Source organism: Molothrus ater, chromosome 6, assembly GCF_012460135.2.
Source record: "Molothrus ater isolate BHLD 08-10-18 breed brown headed cowbird chromosome 6, BPBGC_Mater_1.1, whole genome shotgun sequence".
Lineage (NCBI taxonomy): Eukaryota > Metazoa > Chordata > Aves > Passeriformes > Icteridae > Molothrus > Molothrus ater.
Window position 1 is genome coordinate 18764757 of NC_050483.2, and position 23063 is coordinate 18787819.

Here is a 23063-nt window from a genome sequence, read left to right on the forward strand (position 1 = left end):
ATGCATGTGTGCATATCTTGCCCAAGAGTGGAGACAAAGCTTTAGACCACCCATCTTCATTTATTTGTTAACATGTGGGTCATGCCAGACTCTGCAGCTACTGATATGAATTCTTTTTGCAATGATATATTAGTGATACCCAGGACACAAAGAAAAACCAACTGCAAAAAGAATAAGCATAATTATTCCTGGTTTTGTCATGCTGGGAAAGTCTACATAGATACAGATGTTCATTACAGAAACCTTTATGAAATTTCTGTAGATTTCTAATGAAGAACAGGTAAACTATTTTCACAGTTCATAATATGTCTTGTTTTTTCAATGTCTACAAAGCTTATTAGGTAAATATTATTAAATTATTCAAGAAAACTAGTAAGGTACCTGCCTGACAGGCATATTTCTGATTTTTTTTTCTGTTTTATTTAATTTGCTTTATTCAGTTATTTAGGGAAAATTGAGCCTGTAAATTTTCAGTAATAATTGAACTGCTGTGCTGAAAGAAGGAAAGAGATAAAGAAAAAATAAACACAAAGAAGTAATTTAAAGAAAAACTACCTTTTTTTTTACCTCAGCATTTGTACATTTAGAGAATTCAATTTTGAGGTGAATAATTAACTACTTCTACTATTTGTAAAAAGGGAAGAAGTATAATCTTTCAGTGAAGATTAACTTATAAAGTCAGGCATTAGTGGCTGAAATTCTGAAGAACAAACCTTTAATCTGTATAAAGGCTTCTAGGTAATATAGGCAAGGGTGATTTTTATTTTTTTTTTTTTAATAAAGAGGCTTTTACATCATCAATCTTTAGAAACTAATCAAGACTCTCAATACAAGTTCTTAGCTGCTCATGGGCTCAGCAGAGAAAGAAATTGCTAACAAATACTCAGAATCCCTTTCTTGAGGGATTCTTGAGTATTCTCCCTAATTTAGGCACTTCTACACCTGAACTGCAATAATGTCTTCATGAACCTATAAATAGGTTGAAATAGTAGTCCCAAAAGAGGTATGAAGGATTCTTATTTTAGGGATTTCTTTGCAAATTAATATAATATCATTGACTAAGATGGTAATAATTTTACTCTGAGTTGCAACATACAAAAGTATGCCAGTGGGGGTGACTTGGTAAGTAGTAAATTCAATATTTTTGCCTTATACATGTTTACATGTATAAGTAAAAGAAATTAAAAATTAACTGCTGGGTCAAACTCTCTAAAAACAATCCCAAAACCTTCTGATGTCCGTCTTACACTGTTAATAAAGAAGTGAAAGTTGATTTAAAATACACCCATAGAACAGTACTTCTAAACTTCTCAATCCTGCTGAAGTAATGATTCAACCAAGTAATGATTTTCTGTACTTGAAAAATAGAATAAATATTTCCTTCCCTCATGTAAAAACAAAATATCCCCAAGTAACTCTTAGGAAACACAGAATGAAGACAAGAACCAGAAATAAGGTAACGTGTTCCTCTGGCAAGTGTTTCACATTTATTCCTTTTTATCCATTAAAAAAAGACATTAAAGAATTAAATGGGTGTGGATGGGGAAAATAGAAAGAATAAAATGCAGGCTTTATCTGGATTTACTTGGTAATACATAATAAACTTGTGTGGTACTTCCAAATATGGCAATCCAAAGGACTCAATTAGATATTGCTTTTGGGTTTTTTTTTCTTGAAGAGCTTGCAACTATTTTCTAGTAGTTAATAGAAATCTCCAACTTTCACTGAAAACAAATTAGTCATCTTCTTCTGGAAGTTCAAGTCCTTTGAAATAATATTGGAAAAGATTGTATATTGTAAACATATCTTTTCCTCGGATAGAAGTGGGAGGAAACACTCAGTTTGAAGCCTGCAAATTCATGTGTGGCTACTAGTAGCAATAGATAGTTTTGAAAATGGCCTAGAATCAAGATGCTCATATATCACAGCAGTGCTGATTCACTAGGATAAAGCTCTAACATTGCTCCAATACCTCAGAAACTTTCCACTTTATAAATATGCAACACTCAGAGCATACAGGCCAAGTAGCTCTGCAAGCAGCCAGATAAAGCCTCTCCTTGATCAAATATTGTGTTAGGTCCATCCACATCTAGGATATCCTGTGCTTTGTCTTTTGAGAGGATAGGTAGAACAAAATCAATTCCTTAGTTTGTCTTGCAAACCAGGCCTTTGAGTGGGGGCTTGTTACTTTTTTTTAGCTTATTTTCTTTTCTTGTGTGTACTGAGAAGTCTCCAAAGTGGTTTTTATTGGAGTGTTTTGGCAGCAACTACCTCTCTGAAATGCCTGTACACCAACACACAGCACAGGGAAAAACCAGGCAGAATCAGAGATCTGTGTGCACATTCTCTGCAGTTACAGAGACATGGTGGGATAGCTCACGTGACTGGAATGCTGTCTTGGATGGCTGCATCTCTTTAGGAAAGACAGGCCAGCAATGTGAGGTGGTGGAACTGCTCTTTACGTGAGAGAGCAGCTGGGATGTATCGAGCTCTGCCTCGGGCTGGGTGAAGAACCAGACAAGAGCTGGCAGGTAAGAAGGCAACACGAAAGAGACAACACGGGTGACACGAGTGGGTGTTTGTTACAGGCCACCCTGTCAGGAAGGGGAGGTCAATGAGGAATTCTCCAGTCAGCTGGAAGGAGCCTCAGTCACAGGCTCTGGTGCTCATGGGGAACTTCAGCCACTCTGATCTCTGCTGGAGAAACAACTTGTGGGCAGACAGGAGCCCAGGAGGCCCTGCAGAGCACTGATGGTAAGGTTTTGACACGGGTGGTGGAGGAGCATTGAGGAGAGGTGTGCTGCTAGACCTTGTACTGACAAACAAGGAAGGACTGGCTGGGGAATCACAGAATCATAAAATCATAGAATCACTAAGGTTGGAAATGACCTCAAGGTTCAAGTCCAGCCATTAACCATGTCAATGTTGAGGTCAGCCTTGGCCACAGTGCCATGGACTACAGGATCCAGCATGGAGGAAGCCAGGCAATGAATAGGATCACAACTTTTGACTTCAGGAGAGATACCTTTGGCCTCCTCAAGGATTTACTTGGAGGAATCCCATGGGGTAGGGATCTAGAAGGTAAGGATGTCCAAGAGAGCTGGTTAACACTCAAGCATCACTTCCTCCAACCTCAAGACTGGTGCATCCCTATGAATAAGAAATCACACAAAGCAGAGCAAGAGACCTGCGTGGATGAGCAAAGAGCTTCTGGCAAAACCCAAAAGGAAGAAGAAAGTTTACAAAATGCTGAAAAAGGGACGGGCTGTTTGCAAGGAATATAAGAATGTTGTCAGAGTATGCAAAGATGTGATGAGGAACTCACAGATCCACTTGGAATTGGGAAAAGGGATGTCAAGGACAACAAGAAAGGTATTCCACCCCATTTTCTCTAACCTGTTTTCAAATTACACAGTGAGCCTATAAGATGGAATGGGTTATTTTTTAACATAGCAGAAAAAGACTTACTGGGTGCACTTACAGAACGATAATGAAGGCTGTGTACTATCATCCTGCTAAGTCTATTTTGTGCTTTAACCAAATAAAAAACAGTAACAAACAAGATACAAAAGTGTATTTTGTAGCTGAATATCTTATAACGTACTGCCAGGTTTTTTTTTTTACACTTCAATTAACTTAATATAAAAATACTTTTGGAAAATATTTTATGTAAATATCATTCTGTAGCTCCTTTTTTAATTACTGTGAACACGTTTCATGTCTGAAATGCCTACTTGTGATGCTTTTTGTATTATAAGGTTGCAACATACTTGCTAATGAAGCAGCTGGCATGGTATTCTGTTAAAAAATAAGAGCCATGAAAGCACTGACCTGCTTTCCTGTGGCTTCTCATTTTAGTACACATAATTTGGTAGAGCACTTATTGTCATTTAGCTCAGGTTGGAATGAACCTCAAAAAACCATCCCTTGTTAGCACCCGGACCACTTGACTTTAAAACCTCCATGATGGGGACTCCACTAAGGCCCTGGGACATTGATTGTTTTCACTGTAAAAGATTCCTCTCTTATATCAAAATGAAACCGCTCTGAGTACAGCTTGTGCCCTTTGCTTGTTCTCCTCTCTGTGTGTGTCCTTGTGATGAGAGAGCATTCATGCTTTTTGTGGCTGCCTTTTGGGAGCTGGAAAACTATGATGAGATTCTCTTGAACCTCCTCTTCTCCAGGGTGAGAAGAGCTAAGTCCACAGAACAGTTCTCCAGCTCTTTGATCACCTTTGTTGTCCTCCTTTGAGCCCTCTCCAATGTCTGTATGTCTTTTTTGAATGGTGCATACCAGGACTGGGCACAGTACTGCAGGTGTGGCCTGACAAGTGCTGGCTAGACTGGGATGATCACAGCTCTGTCTCTGCCAGTTATGCTCCATGGATGCAGCCCAGGATCCAATCTGCCTTCCGTGCAGCAGCAGCCCACTCTGGGCTCATGTTATCTTGTCCACCAGGGTTTCCAGGTCCCTTTCAGCAAGGCTTCTCCTCAGACAGATGGATTCTAGCCTGTCCTGGGAACTTTGGTTATGCCATCCCAGAGGCACAGCCTTGCACTTATCTTTGTTAAACTTCATACTGTTCTTTCTATCCCACTCTTCCAGTCTGGCCAGCTCCCTGTAAGATAATGTACAGGGTCTCCTTGTAACCCTTATGACATGTTCAATGCACCACCCAGTTTGGTGCCACCCCAGATTTGGTGAAGGTTTTGGGATTTTCAGTCCCATCATCCAGACCATTGAGGGGTATGTTAAACAGCATGCAGCCCTATAGGGATTGGGTAGGCAGGAATTCCTCTTGAGGTCCTGCAGGAGCAGAAACTCCCTCGTGTTTGGTAGGTGTGAGCTTCCCCCTGAAGCTGATGAAAGGAGGAGGAAGTCATCAGTGAGAGAGGAATTAAAAGGAAAACTAAGCCAAGAACCAACCTCCTACAGGTATGCATCAGAATTCAGAGTTTGGTAAAGGAGCCTCTGCAGCTATAAATCTTGAATCAGCCCTTTGAGCCAGGGGTTCCCACTTGGACTCAGGAGAGTCAGAGAAGCTGAGCTCTAATTCTAGCAGGAGCTGAGTGCCAAGCTCAGCCTTTACAGAGCTGAGATAAATAAAACTGTGCTTGCTTCTGAGAGAGGCAGTGCCTCTGACCCATCCTTAGACAGGGAGGAGGCAAGAGCTCACCATGAGTATTTAATATGATTTGGCTTTATTTTTAAAATATTTTTTCTTGATCTTGAGCCTTCAGAAGACTCTGCTAAGTTATAATAAATCTCTCTATTCAGGGTGGAAACACTGATCTCAAAAATTTGAAATTGTTTCCAATGCAGAAAAGACAGCAATGTAAGCTACTGGTGTCACTGCATTTTAGTGATCACCTGGTAAATATTGAATAGGATTCAAATTAGGCATCTTGAAACTTCTGCAACCAATCATTCCTAGTTAGCTGGATGATGTCACTCCTCCAATAAAGCATTTACTTTCTGTAATGTCATTGTTTCACTGAATTACTCATATATGGGAGACATTTTTTTCTGGTAATTTATCTCCCAAGCTTAGAATTCATTACAATTGCTCATATAATATTAGAGGTTTTGTGTACATGCCTGTGAAAGGTCTTAAACAATATATTTACACTTGATGTTGCCTGAGAAGTAGGAAAAAACTCACTCATTTTTTGTGCAGATGGACATCACTGTGACTGCAGTGGTTTCTAATATTTGATTTTAAAATTCATTGGTGAGTTGGTGAAAACAACTCTATTAGACAACTTCAACACAGAAATAGCAGACATGCTTTTTCCTGCTTCATTCATTATCTCTCAGTAATCTCAACTGTGAAGGGAGTCAGACTCCAGACCCTTTGAAAATATAATGCAAAATCCACTTTTATTCAATATTTTTCCTACTATACAAGATAGCCAATTCTGGGTGGCTTACGTTTTTGCTAATTAAAATTTAAATGGTCCATCCTACCTCATCAATTGTATAAAAGAGACACTTTTATCATTAAAGACATGGTAGAATCCTTAGGATTTACTGTTTGTTCTCAAAATTAAATCTCCCGTGACAAAAATGCAATAATTTTATTTCCCAAATCCAATGTTTCAATACTGTCATTTATTTAATCCATATTATAATTTCCTTAAAAATTCAAAGCTTTTTGCCCTGGCTGCATACATTATTCTTCCCTGTTTTCCTTTGGATTATTTTTGAAATGCAGTCACAATCACATCTATGAAATTACATATACATCTTGCTGTGTGAGACAGCCAATCCTGTCATGTATCACTTCAGAGACACCAGAGACAGTTTTGTTATCAATACTTATTGTTCCATTGACTTGAGTGAATTTAGATGAGCTTCATTGTGAGTTTATCTGATGATGGACCTCTGGTGAGGATTAGGCATAACCCAACAGCTACTGCAAATTGCATTTAGCCTTTACAATTAGGCAGACAATAAATAAATCACTGGAGGAATTGGTTCACTGAAGGGTCTCCTCAATGGAAACAAGCTGTGCAGTCACTCAGATGGCCATCAGTCAAGCTAAGCTAGGAAAGGCAGGCTTCAGACTAATGCTCATCTTTTTTTTCTCTGAGCAGTGAGAGTTAAAATTTCTGTGGAATAAAAAAAGACTAATGGCATTCTTGAGAAAGAAAATTGTGGGAATGAGAACATCAATTGTAGGAATGACTGATAAAATTATTTAATTGACGCTAAAATAAAGATAGATTTAGACATAAAAGTAAGATGGGCAAGTGATGGATTAAGCTTTTCAGTATACAAGAAAGCTTTTTTTTGCATCTGACTCTAGTGGAGATGAAGAGATCATTTCACTCAAATTTGACATGAAGGTGCAAGTACTGTGGATGAAAAATCAGAATAAAAACTGCATGTTCAAAAACATTTCAAATACCTTTTACAGGAACATCAAAAATAAAATTAATCAAAGCTCACAGAATTAACATATTTTTGTAACATTTATTGAATGCAAAATTGGACATCTCTTGATATAACTTCTGTGGGTTTTTTGCAAATACTGTAACAAAAAGAAAACATTTTGTGCACAAAGAAGCTTCATGTTCCAAAAATTACTTAGTGGAAGTTAACATCTGAAAGCTAAGGGATTTCAGTCAAAAATGCACTTTTGATAAGGTAAAGGACAACATCACTTTGCAGAAATTATATTGCTTTTTTCCCCATATCTATCTAATTTGAATTGTGAGGATCATGCAATAGCTGAGAGAACACCTTCAGCAAATGATAAAAAGTACCAAATAAAATCTGCAAAGCTGAGCTTCCCATGTATGTACATCAGCATTTAAGAATTGCATAAAATAAACTTCATCCCAGCAGTTTTTGCTCAGAGACCCAAAGACAAGGCTAGACTATTACAACCATACTGCATCCAACAAAAGAGGGCAGGAAATGGAAATACAAGACACAGCTGCTGCTTCTAGCTTGGGTTGTAAACATTATGCTACGTTAAAGTAAAAAAAAAGTTTAAACTAGTGAATGATAAGTGTGTTGTTCAAAAGTTTGCAGGGACTCTGGCAGTTTCTGGAAAAGGAGCTGTAAGTAGAATTTGTTCTGTGCAACGTCTGTGTGTGATGTTTTCTCATTGAAAGAGAAATGAATTTGAGGGACTTGCAGTGAATAAACTAATTTATTGTAGAGAAAGTACAATTTGGCAGGGGGGAAAAATGGAACCAATACAGGAATCTCTGCTTTGTAATTCAGTTTTGCATATCCCGATGCCAGCTGCAACCACAACTAAGATGAGCGAACTGGTGAAACTCCACTGCTTGTAAATGCACAGACTGGAGCAGGTCTAGTCGCTGGAGAGAGCTGAATCCCTGGCTTTTACATTTAACCCCGAAAGAAATGCCGTCCCAGCCACAGAGCGGCAGGAGGGACAGACTCCAGCGCTCCTCTCCCGGTGCTGGACACCGGGCACCACTCAAAGGATGTCAGGGAGCCGGGGGTGAGCCCCGGGAGCTGCAGCGCTCGGCAGCAGAGCAGGGCAGAGCAGAGTGGCTCTCTCAGGCACCTTCTCTCAGGCACCCTCCCGTGCCCGGCTCTCTGAGCAGCGATGTGCACTCCCCTGTCCCCCCTTGGGTCTCTGGCACTCCCCTGTCCCCCTTGGCTCTCTGAGCAGCGATGTGCACTCCCCTGTCCCCTTTGGCTCTCTGAGCAGCGATGTGCACTCCCCTGTCCCCCTTTGGCTCTCTGAACAGCGATGTGCACTCCCTGTCCCCCCTCGGCTCTCTGAGCAGCGATGTGCACTCCCCTGTCCCGCCTTGGCTCTCTGAGCAGCGATGTGCACTCCCCTGTCCCCTTTGGCTCTCTGAGCAGCGATGTGCACTCCCTGTCCCCCCTTGGCTCTCTGAGCAGCGATGTGCACTCCCCTTTCCCCCCTTGGCTCTCTGATAAGCGATGTGCACTCCCCTGTCCCCTTTGGGGCTCTGAGCAGCGATGTGCACTCCCTGTCCCCCCTTGGCTCTCTGAGCAGCGATGTGCACTCCCCTGTCCCCCCTTGGCTCTCTGAGCAGCGATGTGCACTCCCCTGTCCCCCCTTGGCTCTCTGAGCAGCGATGTGCACTCCCCTGTCCCCCCTTGGCTCTCTGAGCAGCGATGTGCACTCCCCTGTCCCCCCTTGGCTCTCTGATAAGCGATGTGCACTCCCCTGTCCCCTTTGGGGCTCTGAGCAGCGATGTGCACTCCCTGTCCCCCCTTGGCTCTCTGAGCAGCGATGTGCACTCCCCTGTCCCCCCTTGGCTCTCTGAGCAGCGATGTGCACTCCCCTGTCCCCCCTTGGCTCTCTGAGCAGCGATGTGCACTCCCCTGTCCCCCCTTGGCTCTCTGATAAGCGATGTGCACTCCCCTGTCCCCTTTGGGGCTCTGATAAGCGATGTGCACTCCCCTGTCCCCCCTTGGGTCTCTGGCACTCCCCTGTCCCCCCTTGGCTCTCTGATAAGCGATGTGCACTCCCTGTCCCCCTTGGCCGCGGGCACAGGGCAGGCTGACAGCCCTCGCTGCAGCTCCCGGCTCCCCGCGTCGTGCTCCCAAGTGTCTCTAATTGGATTGCGGTAATTTCTGCCCTTCCTAGAGCGGCGGAGGAAGGGCCCGGGGGAGGCGGGGGGAGGCGGTGGGCGGCTCTCGGCTCCCGGCTCTCGGCGCGGCCGCTCCGCTGCCCATAAAGCGCGGCGGGAGCGCGGCGGGGCCGCGGCCATGCAGTGAGAGCCCGCCGTGGGACCAGCCCCGCTCCGGCCTCGCCACGGCAGCTCTGCGAGGGACAGACCCCCCAGCTCAAGGTACCCCCGGCCCTTCTCCCAGCGGGAACTGGGCTGCCCAGCCCTGGGAGCCGCTTCGCCCGCACCCCCTTCCCGCCCAGCCCGCGCCCCGGGACGGGCAGCGCGTTTACCCCGCTGCGGTTTCTTGCAGATGCAGAGGTGCACCGGAGTCCTGTTCCTGTCTTTAATCCTTTGTGCCACCCTCTCGGAAACACTCGGGCTGGTTTTCTCAGTAAGTATCCGTGTCTCAGCGAGTCAGGGACCACCGCGAACCTCCCACGGATGAACACTGTTCTTAGATGTAGGGGTTGTAAAGGATACAGCACCCAAAACCATTTCGGGCTATTAACAGTTTGCCTCTTATTTTTTCCCTTAGCTAAGAATTTCGAGATTTTGAATACTAGCACTCTTGTAAAAAAAATACTATAACTAAGAATGTCTAGTTGCTAGACCAAAATGGAATGGGTGTCCCACCTGCCTCCGAAACGATGATGTACATATGGACTTCTTTTATGAAGAGGCTGTCTTGTAAACCCCAGCAATAAAAAGAAGCATTGCTGTTTGCTAAGGTGGCTATCAGGTGGCAATATAAACTTCTAGTATAAAGTTGAAATTTCTGCCTCCAAAGTGTGATTTGCAGTCATCACTTATGTGGTGTGAAACAGCCAAACCACAAGGATGTCAACAGCAACACTATAGACTTAGGGAGGGGCAAGAGCTCACCATGAATATTTACTTCAATATGATTTGCTTTATTTTTAAATATTTTTTTCTTGATTTTGAGCCTTCAGAAGACTCTTTCTGCTCAGAGAATATCCTTTTGAGTGTAGATCCTGCAATAACATACTTGTGGTTTTTCCTTTAAGGCGAAAGACAAAAGGGGTTGGACTTTGAATAGTGCTGGTTATCTACTTGGGCCACGTAAGTGAGGCACTTCTTTTTTCATTATTTCAAAATGCAAAAATTGTGTTATTCACTTCTCTGAATATGGCAGTTTTGTCTAAGCCTGCAAGACTGAACAAATTCATTTGGGAGAACACTTGTTTAGATGTTTGTCACATGCCTGCCATAGAACTGAGTTGTCTTAGATGACAGCTGTTCTTTTCTAAAGAAGTGTGATGGAAGGCCTTATGTCCAGAGACACATCTGCTCACATTTGGTGCTTCTGAACTGTAATTTTCATATGACAAATACGTCACCACCAGAAGAGTTAAAAAATCTTACAGCATCATAGGTGTCAAGGGCAGAATGACAAAATGTGTACCTCTCCATGTATTTCAGATTTCACCTCTAAATCTTTTTACAAACTTTCACTATTTGACTTTATAAGACTAATTTTTTTTAAATTAAAGCAAAATAAATTAAAACAGTAACTTGCAAACTCAAGACGATTAGCAGCTCACTATGTGTAAAATCAATATACAAGGTGTTCAAAATACAGGAGAACTGGTTTACAGGTGGTGATAACAAATTCAGGTTGTAAGAAAAGTAATGCAGAGCTAAGCTGTCTCAAATATTTCTCCTTTCACCCTTAATTCTTGTGAATGTGGCAAAATTCATCACCAGTGCTTCTATATTTTCAGTCTCAGTAACACACAAATACTACACGTACTTACTCTGACATTTTTCATTCTTTTTAGCTAGCAATATGGATACATTAAAAAAAGAAAAGAAGTTTTATGCATCTTAAATGTATTAACTGGTTCTGTAAATGCCTGGAAGTATATTTGCCCAAAGCAGATCTAAGCAAATTGGAAAAAATACTGTGGGGAAATGATCTTGTCAAAGAGTTCTATTTTACATCTAAGACTGGATAATAAGAATCATCCTTTGTTGCAGGTCATATTCATCAGCTTTTACTGAGGTCACATTGATAAGCAGCAGGTCATATTGATAAGCTTTTACTGAGTCTATTAACTCCTCTGATTTTTAATTTATTTATCAGATGCAGTAGATAACCACAGATCTTTTAATGACAAGCATGGTTTCACTGGTAAACGTGAAACACTGCCTGAAGAGGATATTAAAGCAGGTAATGAAAGTCTGGAAACAAGCATTTTTGATTTGTTTCTTATGTTAAGTAATTTATTTACTATTGAATTTACTACTGAAATTACTATTCCATTTATTGAATAATTTATTATTGAACTGACTACTTGGACACAAAACTATTTCTGCATTTCAACAGAAATCCTAATAAACATATGAAAAGAAGAAAAATTACATTTGGCCACTCAATGTAATCTTTGTATGGTTATAGATTACAACATCTAAGTGATTAGGAAAATCTATCATAATTTTGTTGCTCTAAATGTGTAATAGGTCATATTGCTTTGAAAAAACTTTGCTTTTTTTCTCTTTTCATATGTTAAAGTAAGTATTTCAAATGCCACTCTAGCCACTCCAGATTCAGTTGGTCTTTGGCAAAGGAGAGAGTCTATAAAGGTGTCTTTCAGTAATGAAGGCTATAGAAAATACAAGGTCTCAGTATTTCCTATGATTGAGCAAGATGGCTTATCTTCATTAGTAGACTGAGAACCTGGTCACAACTGAAGTCAAAATGCTCAGATGTTGCATGTGTCAGAATTTAGTAAATTCAATGAAAAGGGTGCAGCCTTGTTCTGGATTTGTCATCCAAAGCTGGGCCTCTAAAATGCAAATATATGTCTGGACTCCCTTATGAAGAGAAGCTGACAATTTTTAGGCTTTATTTTGAACGCCTATTTCAGGATAAGGTGCAGAAATTTCTAGAAAAACCTGTTTTATCTCCTAAGAAGAAACTAAACCTGCTGCCAACATCTCAAGTGAGCTGGGATGAATCTCATCCTTAGGCTGATAAAAGTGATCACAGTCCTTACTGAGTGCATTTATCACTGCACTAATGGGGGCAAAACAGAGGTTTTGGAGCCTATTTTAAATAACACCTAGACCAGTACAAATGTAGTTAACACTAAATAAGTTCATAAATAAAGGACGTGCTTAATTACAATCTCATAGATGAATACTTCATAAAGAGAAGAGAAACATTAATACATTTCTTAATTGTTAACACTCTCTGAAGCACTGTCTGCACAGTTACACAGTGGGGCTTTGGGGTTTGTGTGTAGTACTTTTTTGGTGCTGTGCTTTAGGGTTTTTTTTCTTTGTTTCTTTGTTTTTTAAGGGAAAGAATCCAATCCTGCTGCCTCAAATACCAGGGTTAAAACAATATATGGCTAGTCAAAACCAATGTAAAAGTAAAGGATTTGTAATCCAGTAGTAGAGATCACATTGCAACATTTTACCATTTGTGCATATCCCAGGTCCCTTACAGGAATATGAACTTATGGGTTTATGGAACTCTCTTCCTGGGTACTGTTAAACCTCAGCAGTTGCAGATAAACCCAACCAAACTTGTCAGGATGAGACTTCAAAATTACACAGCTGCCTCTGCTATGAACTTCATTCTCTTCCCTCATCAAATGTTTCTTTGAAGCTGAAGTTTATTATAGAGTTCCTACCCAAAGGAGATTTAAATATGTCTCTCTATATATAATGCATATGGTAATCAGTATATTATTTTAATTGAAAATGAAGGCTTTCTCCTGGTTATTTGTAAAAGACCTTTTAAATGGCAATATATGCACTTGTTATTTTATTAATGTGAAAGAGTTCCTGCAAAGGACTGTGCTCTCCTTGAAGGAATGCTGCAAAATTCATAAGCTCTCCATATAACCTAGAAAAATTTGTAAGCTGTATTAGGGACTGAACATTAGGTCCAGGAAAAAAGCCCACAACAAAAATACAACCATCGATGAGCATAATTAGTCAAATCTTCAAGTTACAAGATCATAATGGTTTGTTTACTGAAATCTGCAAGTGATCCACTATGCAGAGTAAAGGTAAATAGCAGAGCAATACGTAAGTACAATATTTCCAAGTCATGGAGGAAAAATATTTATCCAATAAATTTCACATGGATAAAAAAGTCTTGAAAAAATGTGGCCAATATAATAATAACAAAAATCCATAACAGGTTAGGTGGGAATAAAAGCTAAGGAAAAATTCAAATAAAAGAGTATTATTAATGCAAATAGTAATAATGTCTTAGTGTGAGTTCAAAGACTGGAAGACAAGATTTTTAGGTGCAAGTCCATTAAATGCATTCTTAAATGCTTATTCTCCTTTCACCAGAAACCTTTGTGTCCCTTTCAGCTCTTACCAATGTTTTAAATTTGTGCTGCAGAGCTCAGTCTGCCTTCTGACCCATCTGATAATGTTTTCAGTGATGTAATAATGGATTGTTTGTTGGTTCTGGTACCCACATCTGTGTGCAGAGAGTTAAACATCTTGGGGAAATTACTTAACATTTGTTCTTAATAGACAGCAGTTCTCCATCCTCCTAAAAATAGCAAGGTGTCTTCCTCCAACTCCTGGCTGATATTTTTTTCTCTCGTTTATAGATGCAGAAAGTGCATCTTCTCAAAAGTGCAATAAGAAGCATCCATTAGGCCATTAAAACAGCATCCAAAAGCTATTTTCACAAGCTCTAAGACAAGTGTATTGGATTAGGTACCTATGTGAAAACAGCTTTCTGGACTTGTAGAAAAACACCCAGGCCTAGGTTTTGGGCCACAAATCACTGCTATGTAATTTGTCAGGCTACATGAATGAACTTTTAACTGTTCTGTAAGGCTGATGAATTTGTTTGCTAAATTTGAAATTTAACCCATTCCTGCAGGCTCAGGTGGAGACAAGAGAGAGAGCTGGGGACAGAGGATAATTCTCTTCTGCAACAGATCTCATAAGGCCTAGAGACCACAACCACTAAGGTGTCAAAGCAGCTGCTATGCAGCAATGGCCTACAAAGCTGGGTGATTTTCATTCTGAGAATTGTAGCCACCTGCCTTATAGGGGCTTTGCCCTTCCATGAAAGGAGATTTTCCATCAAGGATTTTAAGGAAAAAGGAATTTCCGATAGTTTTGGTGGTTTTTTCCCCTCCCCAGAGTGCTCATTAACTTAACCACAGTATCTCATATGATGTGTTTGAACCATGTTAAGTGTGAGTAACAGCCAGCTTGTTTCACAGGGAGCCTTGGGAGACCCCTGGCTGATGAAAACATTGTGCGCACAGTAATTGAATTTTTGACCTACTTGCATCTGAAAGGTTAGTGAGTACCTTTTATTCTTTCACAGTTTCTGGTAGGAAATTTACTGAGGAGACAAGACTATGCCTAAGGTACACATCTGCTGCAGATTTGAGTGTGCAGGACTTGCAACAGCACCCGTGGCATCACTCTCACACACAGAGTGCAGGTGATCCTGAGAAATTGCAGCTCAGTGGAGATCAGATGTAGCAGAGTTCTGATACCATCCCATCACTTGTTAGTGCCAAAAGGAACACATCTCTCTTTTTGCACGTATTCTACAATAAAGTTGCAAGACAAAATTGCAACAACAACATTAAGCTGAATGTTGGCAAACAGCTCGGAACACTCTGAAGTAAAAGCTCTGTACAGCCTCATGGTTGTGATGAGAGTTGTAATGCTGAGCTTACAGCTGGTTCTGTAAGAATGGTAACTTTACTATGGAATGCAGTGAAGAAATTTATCTGCTTCTGAGTTTTCATTGGTTTTGCTTTAAAAAAATCTAAACAAACACAATATTCAGCTTTTAGAAACCTCTTCAGCTCTTCTAAAACTGTCTATAAAATGTATTAAACCATTGTAGATAGTTGCTAAGAAACCAACAGATAGAAAAAGGTTATTCTACTGCAAATGTTTGAGGATTTTTTCTGTCTCAAAAGTAGACAATTCAATAAATCAGTAACTTCCATGTTCTTTTGTATACAACAAATTATAAGCAACTTTGTGTCAAGTGTATGCTGTGGAACTGTATGTGCATTTGTATTTTAATTTCATTATTAAAAGAGACTTTCAACAGATCAGTTCATTTTCTGCATATCTGAGATGCATTGTTCTCTGAATTACTTGTATCCACCCAAGGAAAATAATTCTCATTACTGAAAATGTGAACCCACTGCTTATTGAATTGAATTTACATTTGAAAACAAAACCTCTGTATAGTTGGTCCTAAGGGCCTGAAATAATTCAAGCACATATTTAAAGTAGATTATTAGCATATGTATTTACTGTGGACAAAGTAGTGGTTTGTTTGTTGTACCACTGTGAAGAAAGAGCCCAAAACTCTCCTTTACTCTGTTGTATGAGCCTAGGAAGTAAAATCAATATTTGGACACAGCAAAAAGGGTGCAAAATAACCTCAGTCACACACCTTCTGCATAGGCTAAAAGCTGCTAAATCAGACAAAATAAAAAGCATCTCACAGAAATACAAATTCTTCCCTGCAACAAATGAGCTTAAAAGGCTCCCTTCTTAGGATGGTAATGACAAACAGTTGTTTTTATTCAGAAAAGGTGGTGGTATTTCCATGTCCTCGTGAAAAACAAAAAATGAATCTGCAGATCTGGGTTTTGCAGACATAGTTCTTGTAGTCTCAGGTTAGAACAGACACAGAATGTTGTCACATATTATCTCTTAACAATATTTATTGGAAAGGCTTAGTACAAACTCTTACACAAATCCAGAACTGTAAATCAAGCAGGTGCATACCATATTTTTTAATGATAGAAATCCTTCAACACATTTACTTCAGTGAAACCTTACTGCATTAAATACATTGGTTTAGAGATGTTCCTTGGTGGGGGAAGGGGGAAAAGCCTCACTCATGGGATTCAGATTCAGGCAATAGTGATTCAGATTAGATATACATTTTAATCTGCAAGAAAAAGGCAGTATTTTTACTGCTAAGAAGTACCTTGGTAATAACTAAAAGGGGCCTTCATCTTTTTCTCTTGGAAATTATTCCCTCCAGCTTTAAGCGCTTCTCATAAAGAGCAACACGTAGAATGGCAGCTGTAATTAGATAATATTAAGTCTCATGAGATGCTGGGATCCAGCAATATCAATTGACATAATAAAATTAATATAATTGTTGTTCTGTCACTGCTGTTTCTAAAATGTTGAAATTGTATCAGGAAGATATTATTGACATTCAAAAGGAAAAAAGCCCAGTATTTTATAAGTTGAAATACGACAACTTCAAAGATTTATCTTTTAAAATTGAGAAAAATATTAGAAAAAATTATATTACTGAAACTGGATTTCATTACTTAATTGTTAAGATAAATATGCATATTTACATATGTGTTAATTACCTTTTTTTTCCTGTTTTTCAGAGGTGGGAGCACTTGACAAGTTACCTACACCAGAGGAAATGAACCAGTCTTGAAGAATGCATTCTTATTTTGTTGTAGTGTCGATTTAGACTGAATTCTAAACAAAAAAACAAAATGACCTAAATGGTTTGCATTTATTTGATAAATGGTAAACAGCATTCTGCCCTCTGGTTAGTTTGTTGGATTATTTTTTGCTTTTTTTTTTTCCTTCCATCCCTCTCCTGCAATGTCATCGTGTATAATTTTGCTTTGGTAAAATTTTTCTGTAGGTAAATGATAAAATAAAAATAAAGAGCAATGAAGTTGTTTCATTTTAAAATTATGTACATACCAGCACACAATGCACAAAAAGTCTGGGGTAAATTGTAAGATTACACTGCATCTCTACTCTGCAATATTAGAGCAGAATAAAACATATACACTATATATTGATACTTTAAATAACAGAAAAACAACTTCAGAGTGCTGCCATGCAGGATCATTTTAAGTCACAGATCTGTCTATCCTTCTGTGTTTCAAGGAAACATTACTCCATGCTCCTATTTTCACAGACCTGTTCAAAATAAATTTTGTATTATTCACCTGTACTCCACTGGCCTATTGGCTGGAGCATACCTTGGTGCAATGCAGATTTAAGTGTTCTGTGCAGGTTTACACAAATCCTATGTGTAGGATTCCATGTCATTGAGACACAGGGCTGCAATCTTAATGAAGAAAAGCTCCTGGCTGCTGCAAGATTAAAAATATACTTCATGAGATGCTTTATTCTGAGTCCAGCAAAGCACTTGGGCCCATGTTTAATCCATGCAAAACGGCTTTGATGTGCTGGACCAGGATGCTAGGCCTGCACACAATAAATGTCAGATCAAGACTGAGGAAAGGTTTGAGAGGTTACAGAACCTTAGAAAGGTTTTTCATACTCAGATGACTTTCAGCCTCTGCACAGTGCAATGAAATATCATCCTTTCAAAATGCTGACGTGCACTGGAGTGCACAGACTGACAGAAATTTTGCAGACTTTATTATCTAATCTGTTTTTCACTTTTAGCACAGCAGAATTCTAAAAGCCAAGGCACCAGTGTGTGCTTTGTACCCAGCCAGCCATGCCACCCTGTCACTCAGGCTGTGCTCCTCCTGTGATAATCACTCAGCCTCTGATCTCATGTCTGATGTTTTCACTTTCCAAAGTGTCAAAAGACACTTCATAGCAGATCCAGTGAGCTTCTGAGCAAACCCTTCACACTATCTTTTACTGGATTTCTTCTTGTTTTTTCAGAGTAATGAAAGAAGTGTACATTGCTAATATACACACTGCTAGTTCAACAGTATTTGGCAAATTTATGGGCTTCCCAAAATGTGAAAAAAGAACGGAGTGAAATTTAACCCCTGTACATTAGTACAGCTCAGCAAGTCCAAACTCTCATTTCCACTAGCAATGTCCACACTTCTCACATAACCTTGAAATAACCTCACTAAAATCAAGAGGTTTTCTTTTCATTGACTTCCATGGACTTTGGCTCATTGACTGCTAAAATCAGTCTATTTGAAGAACTCAGAAGGATCTATTTGAAGAACTCAGAAGGAATCCATCTCTGGCAAAGCAGCTGAATCTATGACCAAATAAAAGGAACTTCATTTTAGCATTGAATTTCTTTCCTTTTCAAAAAGGATAAGAAATTAGAAATAATGGGATATAATTAGAAACAGTTATTTCTTTGATCCAAATAGTATACCTTCAGCTCCTTAGAGTTGGAGTCATACTGTTAGAATGGTTATTCAAAATTCTGACATTTGAGATTATTTGAAACAGTGGAAAACTCATAGGATCAGGAAGATTTACAGTACTGTCTAAACAGGGAGGCTCACAAGGTTTGACGTTGTGCTGCACTGTTATATATTATATATATTATAATATATATATTATAGAAACCAGATTATTATAAACTAATTATCAAAAGCAGTCCACATACTTTCATTTAATAATTTCTGCATTCAAACACATATTGATAATATTCTGAAATAGAGACAGGTAAAATTTTCACCTTGTTTTTTTCACCCTTGTAATGCCTCTTATCTTTGCAAATATGAAGGGGGGAAACCACAGTAAGGAGTTCTGGGTCAATTCTCCTGGATCAATTTCACAATTTCAGTAACATTATTATTTTATTAACACTCATTTTATTTAAAGTATGTCTTAAATCACTTCATCTCAAACATAATTTCTGCAAATATTTGGAAAAACATCTCCATAATGAACCTCTTGGATGAACACCTGATAAAAATGTCCAATGTCCTTTAATACACAATTTGAAAGCAGTAAGTTTCAATGGGGCAAATGGACAATAAAAGAATGCTACATTTCAGTAGAAAATAAGAATTAAAAAATCCCCTTTTCCATCTCATAGTATCATTTCTTGCTTCTTTGCATATTTTCTATTCCATTGTTGTGTAGGATTAGCTCAAACTTATATTTACACTACAGACAAAAGCCAAATAAAAAACCCCAAAAGAGTAACCATTTCTTGTAATGTTTGCCAGTGATATGAAATTACCCTTCATGCAAATTTAACTCTGACAATGAACAGAAGGCTTGCATGATGCTGAATGACTGGACAATAAAATGGAAGATGAGATTAAATGCTGATGCAAGCAAATTATGTACGCAGAGAAAACCAACTCTAATTTTACATACGCATACTGATGCTCCAAATTATGTCTGGAAATATAACTCAGACTCATTGGACACAGTCCTCTAAAAATGTTCTTTTAAACCTCAACAGTGGATAGAAAATCAAAGGGAATAGTAGGAATCACAATGAAAATATACCATTCCCAATTTTGATACCAAGAGCAGTTCTGGAGAACTTTTTCACTGCAGAGAAAAAAAATCACTGTCAGGCCAGAAAAACCACAGGGAAAAGTTACAAATATTTTTACAGTGATTTTCATACACAGAGAAACGAAATAGGTGGGAGATGAAAATCTTAAATGTTGTATTAAAAGTGCTTTTTCTAGTAACCCAAGATATAATGATTAAATGCCAAATGATGATAAAATTATCAAGTAACACTTTTAAACTCCACACAGAGAAAAACCAAGAAGGCTTTTCCATACATCTCCTGATGAAATTGTGGCACAGGACAAGCCATAGGTTCTGAAACAGTTATATTCATGGAAGAAAAGTCCTTCAAGGTCCAAATGTTTAATTAATTTTTTTTCAGACCAAATTAGGGACATGAGAGCACAGAGCTATAAAACAACCCTTAGAACCTGATCCAGGGATTAATTAAACATGACTCCTTCAGCTGCACAGCATTTGATGGCAGTTTACAAGAGAAACATGGAAATCACTTACATTTGGCTAAAAATTCTGGAGAAATACTGAATTATGAGCTCTACCTGTAACAAAAAACCCCTATAATTTTGTACAATGTTTCACCTACCTGCCAGGTAGTCTCATTAAAACTTATTTAAATGCAAATCAGTTCATCATAAAAGGGGGAATTTCTGGTGGCACAGCTGGCACAGAAGAGTCTATTCAGATTAGGAAGCCATCAGGGAGCTGACAAGATACATGTATTTTCCCACCTGTCTGCTCATGTAAAGGTCAGACTGCAACATTAGCATAGAAAAATTAGGTAGGACTCAGAGTACTGAGGATGTTTGATGGGACCTGATATTGGGGTTGCCAGAATTCTGCTTCCAGGTTTAATGTTACCAGGGTTCAAACTACAGCTCCTTTTGCCTGAGGTCAGAGAGAAGCTGGGTGTGAGTCCATTCACAAAGGATTCTGACATATCCTCAAGTGCTCTTTTGCGTTTCCAAAGAGATGAGAAGACATGATATGAGATAGCATGCGAAGAAACACGTTAATAACTCCCCCAAAAAGTGGCAAAAGTATTTTAAAATGATTTCAGGATATGTGACACAAAATGGAAGCAAGTTAGAGAAGTATTTTGCAGTTTGTCCAGAATGTAGATTACCTCAGGAGTTTTCTAAGTTTAAAAGGGTTAAAAGAAAGTTGGGACTCAAGTGTTTTTAGCAGAACAATTGTTCACCAATTCAGAGAGTACATTAATGGTGCAGTATTTCTGTCACTATTTTGTGGTTTATTACTTATTTTTAAATAAATGCAAATACTAATTCTGATACCTAATTGTATGAGGACTGAGTGTGACCCAACCATAGAAAACTACACCTCACTGATCCCTTTACTACCCAGACTCAGGAGCTGGGTGTACAAATAGCAAATTGTTAAGGTTTTTATTACCTTGGAGCACTGGGCATTTGTCAATGCATGTGCCACACTCAGACTTGAGCTGTGGAAAGCCAGAGCTGAACTGAAGATGAGAATTATTTTATCTCCTTTCTTGTAAAGGAGCAAAAATAGTATAAAAAAACTTATTCCCCAAAAGTTTATCAAATTCCCTTGAGATTCTCCTTGTGCATTTCTAATTTAATTGATCTCCACAGATTATCTTCTAATTAAGTATATATAAATCATACAGCCTTTCTGAGTGCTAGGAGACATGAGTCTCCTACAGAATGTCTGTCTGAGGAGAAATTAATACCTGTTACCATTCAGATTGGATTTTTTTTAGTTTCTGAAATAAATGTTGCCTATGTATCACTCACCAACACAAATATAATTAATTCAGAATGTAATGCTTCTATAATCTCCCCTTCAACATGTTCATGAGATATTGCATTTCCTTTAAATTATTCTATTCCATTAAAAATCATTCTACTGAAAAATAATTGATCAGATTTATGCACATTATGGCTATTATTTACATTTATCAATATCAAATAGCATAGCATTTGATAGCATTTCTTGACTAAATCTAAAACTGATGCTTCAATTACTTACATCAATATAAGTTCCTATGTCATATCTTTAAGAGTATTCTTTGCTTGCTATTTATTCAGATGACAGCACAGGGGAATTACACCCTGCTTCCCTAAGATCTTTCTGCAATTTGATTATGTTACCTGATTCTTCTTCAACTTCTGATCTAAAAGATAGTAGATGTAAGAATCATTAGCTTTCTGATGGTTTTCATATCTATTGTTCTCTGCAGCAATTAAAAGCAAAGTAATAAAGTATTCTAATTAAAGTATTGTCCAAAGGTTTCTGTGAGAATTTGATGCATCTTTCCTGCAAATCAGAGTTTGAGGACACTTAGATTAACTGCTGCTAGGGCTCTCCATGGGCACCCTGGGCTCTGCAAATGAAGAGGGCAGTTCTGAAAAATGAAATTTGCATCTGCTCCCTGCTAGCAGAGCGTGGGTGCTGGCTCTGAATCCAGAGCAACATTTTAAATGAGGCATTTGGATTTCCTTCTTCAATTCAAGAAGAATGAACCCAGGCCCTAAGGCTTAGAGATCCAGTAGAAGCAGAGAGGAAAAATAACCATGTTTTTACAGCTAAATGTTACATTTTTGCACCATTTTTCAAAATACGGTTTTGCAAATTATCCCTGCCTGGTTTTCCTGCTGATTACCCACTTAGCCACTGTTTAAAAATAAACCTCATCAAATACAACATACAAGGGCTAAATCCTGACCTATGAAACTAACTGCAGTGGTACTGTTGACCTTGAAAGTACATTTATTTATATTAACTAAGGTTTGACTTCATCCAGTGCAGCAATGCTATTAAAAGAAATTAATTTTAACAAATCTGAGATCTTCCATAAAAAGTGAAATTTCAGAAATAAAATTATAGTCACCCTTATTCCATCAACAATACTCCTGCCTTCCACCTGCTGCAAGGCACGTTGTTCATTAATTCCTACTGTCACTTTGTGCTATCAGAACCATCTACTGATTCTAGCCATTAAAGAAATTATACTCTATCTGTGCATTATTTATTTCATATCTGTGAAATTTTACTTAATTTCATATAGTTCAAGCTATATAACACTTTTTTGCCAAAATATTTACATTTTTCTTTGCTGTCTAGTTCATTTTTATTTGAATTCCTTTTGCAGTGCACATTATATAGGGTATTTTATTGTTCACCAGAGCCCTCAACCATTTGTTTAATTAGGCATAATAATTTTGCATGTTAATAATTATTTTTATATTCTTCTCCCTGTTCTGCTATGTTTTAGCAGAAAATATAGTAATTATCAAAAATTAATATTTGTGACAATGTTTATAAGCCAGATATTGCTGACCAGATAAAGGGAAGATGATGTAACTTGGGTTTTTTCCTTCTATCATTTGTAGTAGTTATTAAGCATAAGCATTATTCTTCACCCCAGCCAGATAGAAAGGAGGTTTTCTTTTGTGGGGAAAAAAACCTAATATTTTTTACCACACTACCTTTTGTGAATTCATAGTGGAGTCACATCTGTTGACAGACTTGAGATACATTCTTCAGAAGAATTAAAGCAACAAAGGATTTTAATGCTTTATTTTCAAGAATGAGTTGAAAACTTTTTTTGGAGGTGTTAAGTTATTTTAAGATCTAGGAACACATTTGATTGGATCTATTAAACTGTTCAAGGAAGTCAAGCATTGAATTGCCAAC

At 38.5% G+C, this 23063-nt stretch overlaps 1 protein-coding gene across 1 annotated transcript; it reads left to right on the forward strand.

The window, feature by feature from the left end:
• Window positions 1-9173: 9173 nt before the first annotated feature.
• Window positions 9174-16827, forward strand: GAL (galanin and GMAP prepropeptide). Its single transcript, XM_036384920.2, has 6 exons — window positions 9174-9308; window positions 9439-9519; window positions 10154-10208; window positions 11233-11319; window positions 14357-14434; window positions 16526-16827. Exons 2-6 carry the CDS (start codon window positions 9439-9441, stop codon window positions 16576-16578), a joined length of 354 nt encoding a protein of 117 aa, XP_036240813.1. The 5' UTR covers window positions 9174-9308; the 3' UTR covers window positions 16579-16827.
• The last annotated feature ends 6236 nt before the right edge of the window (window positions 16828-23063 follow it).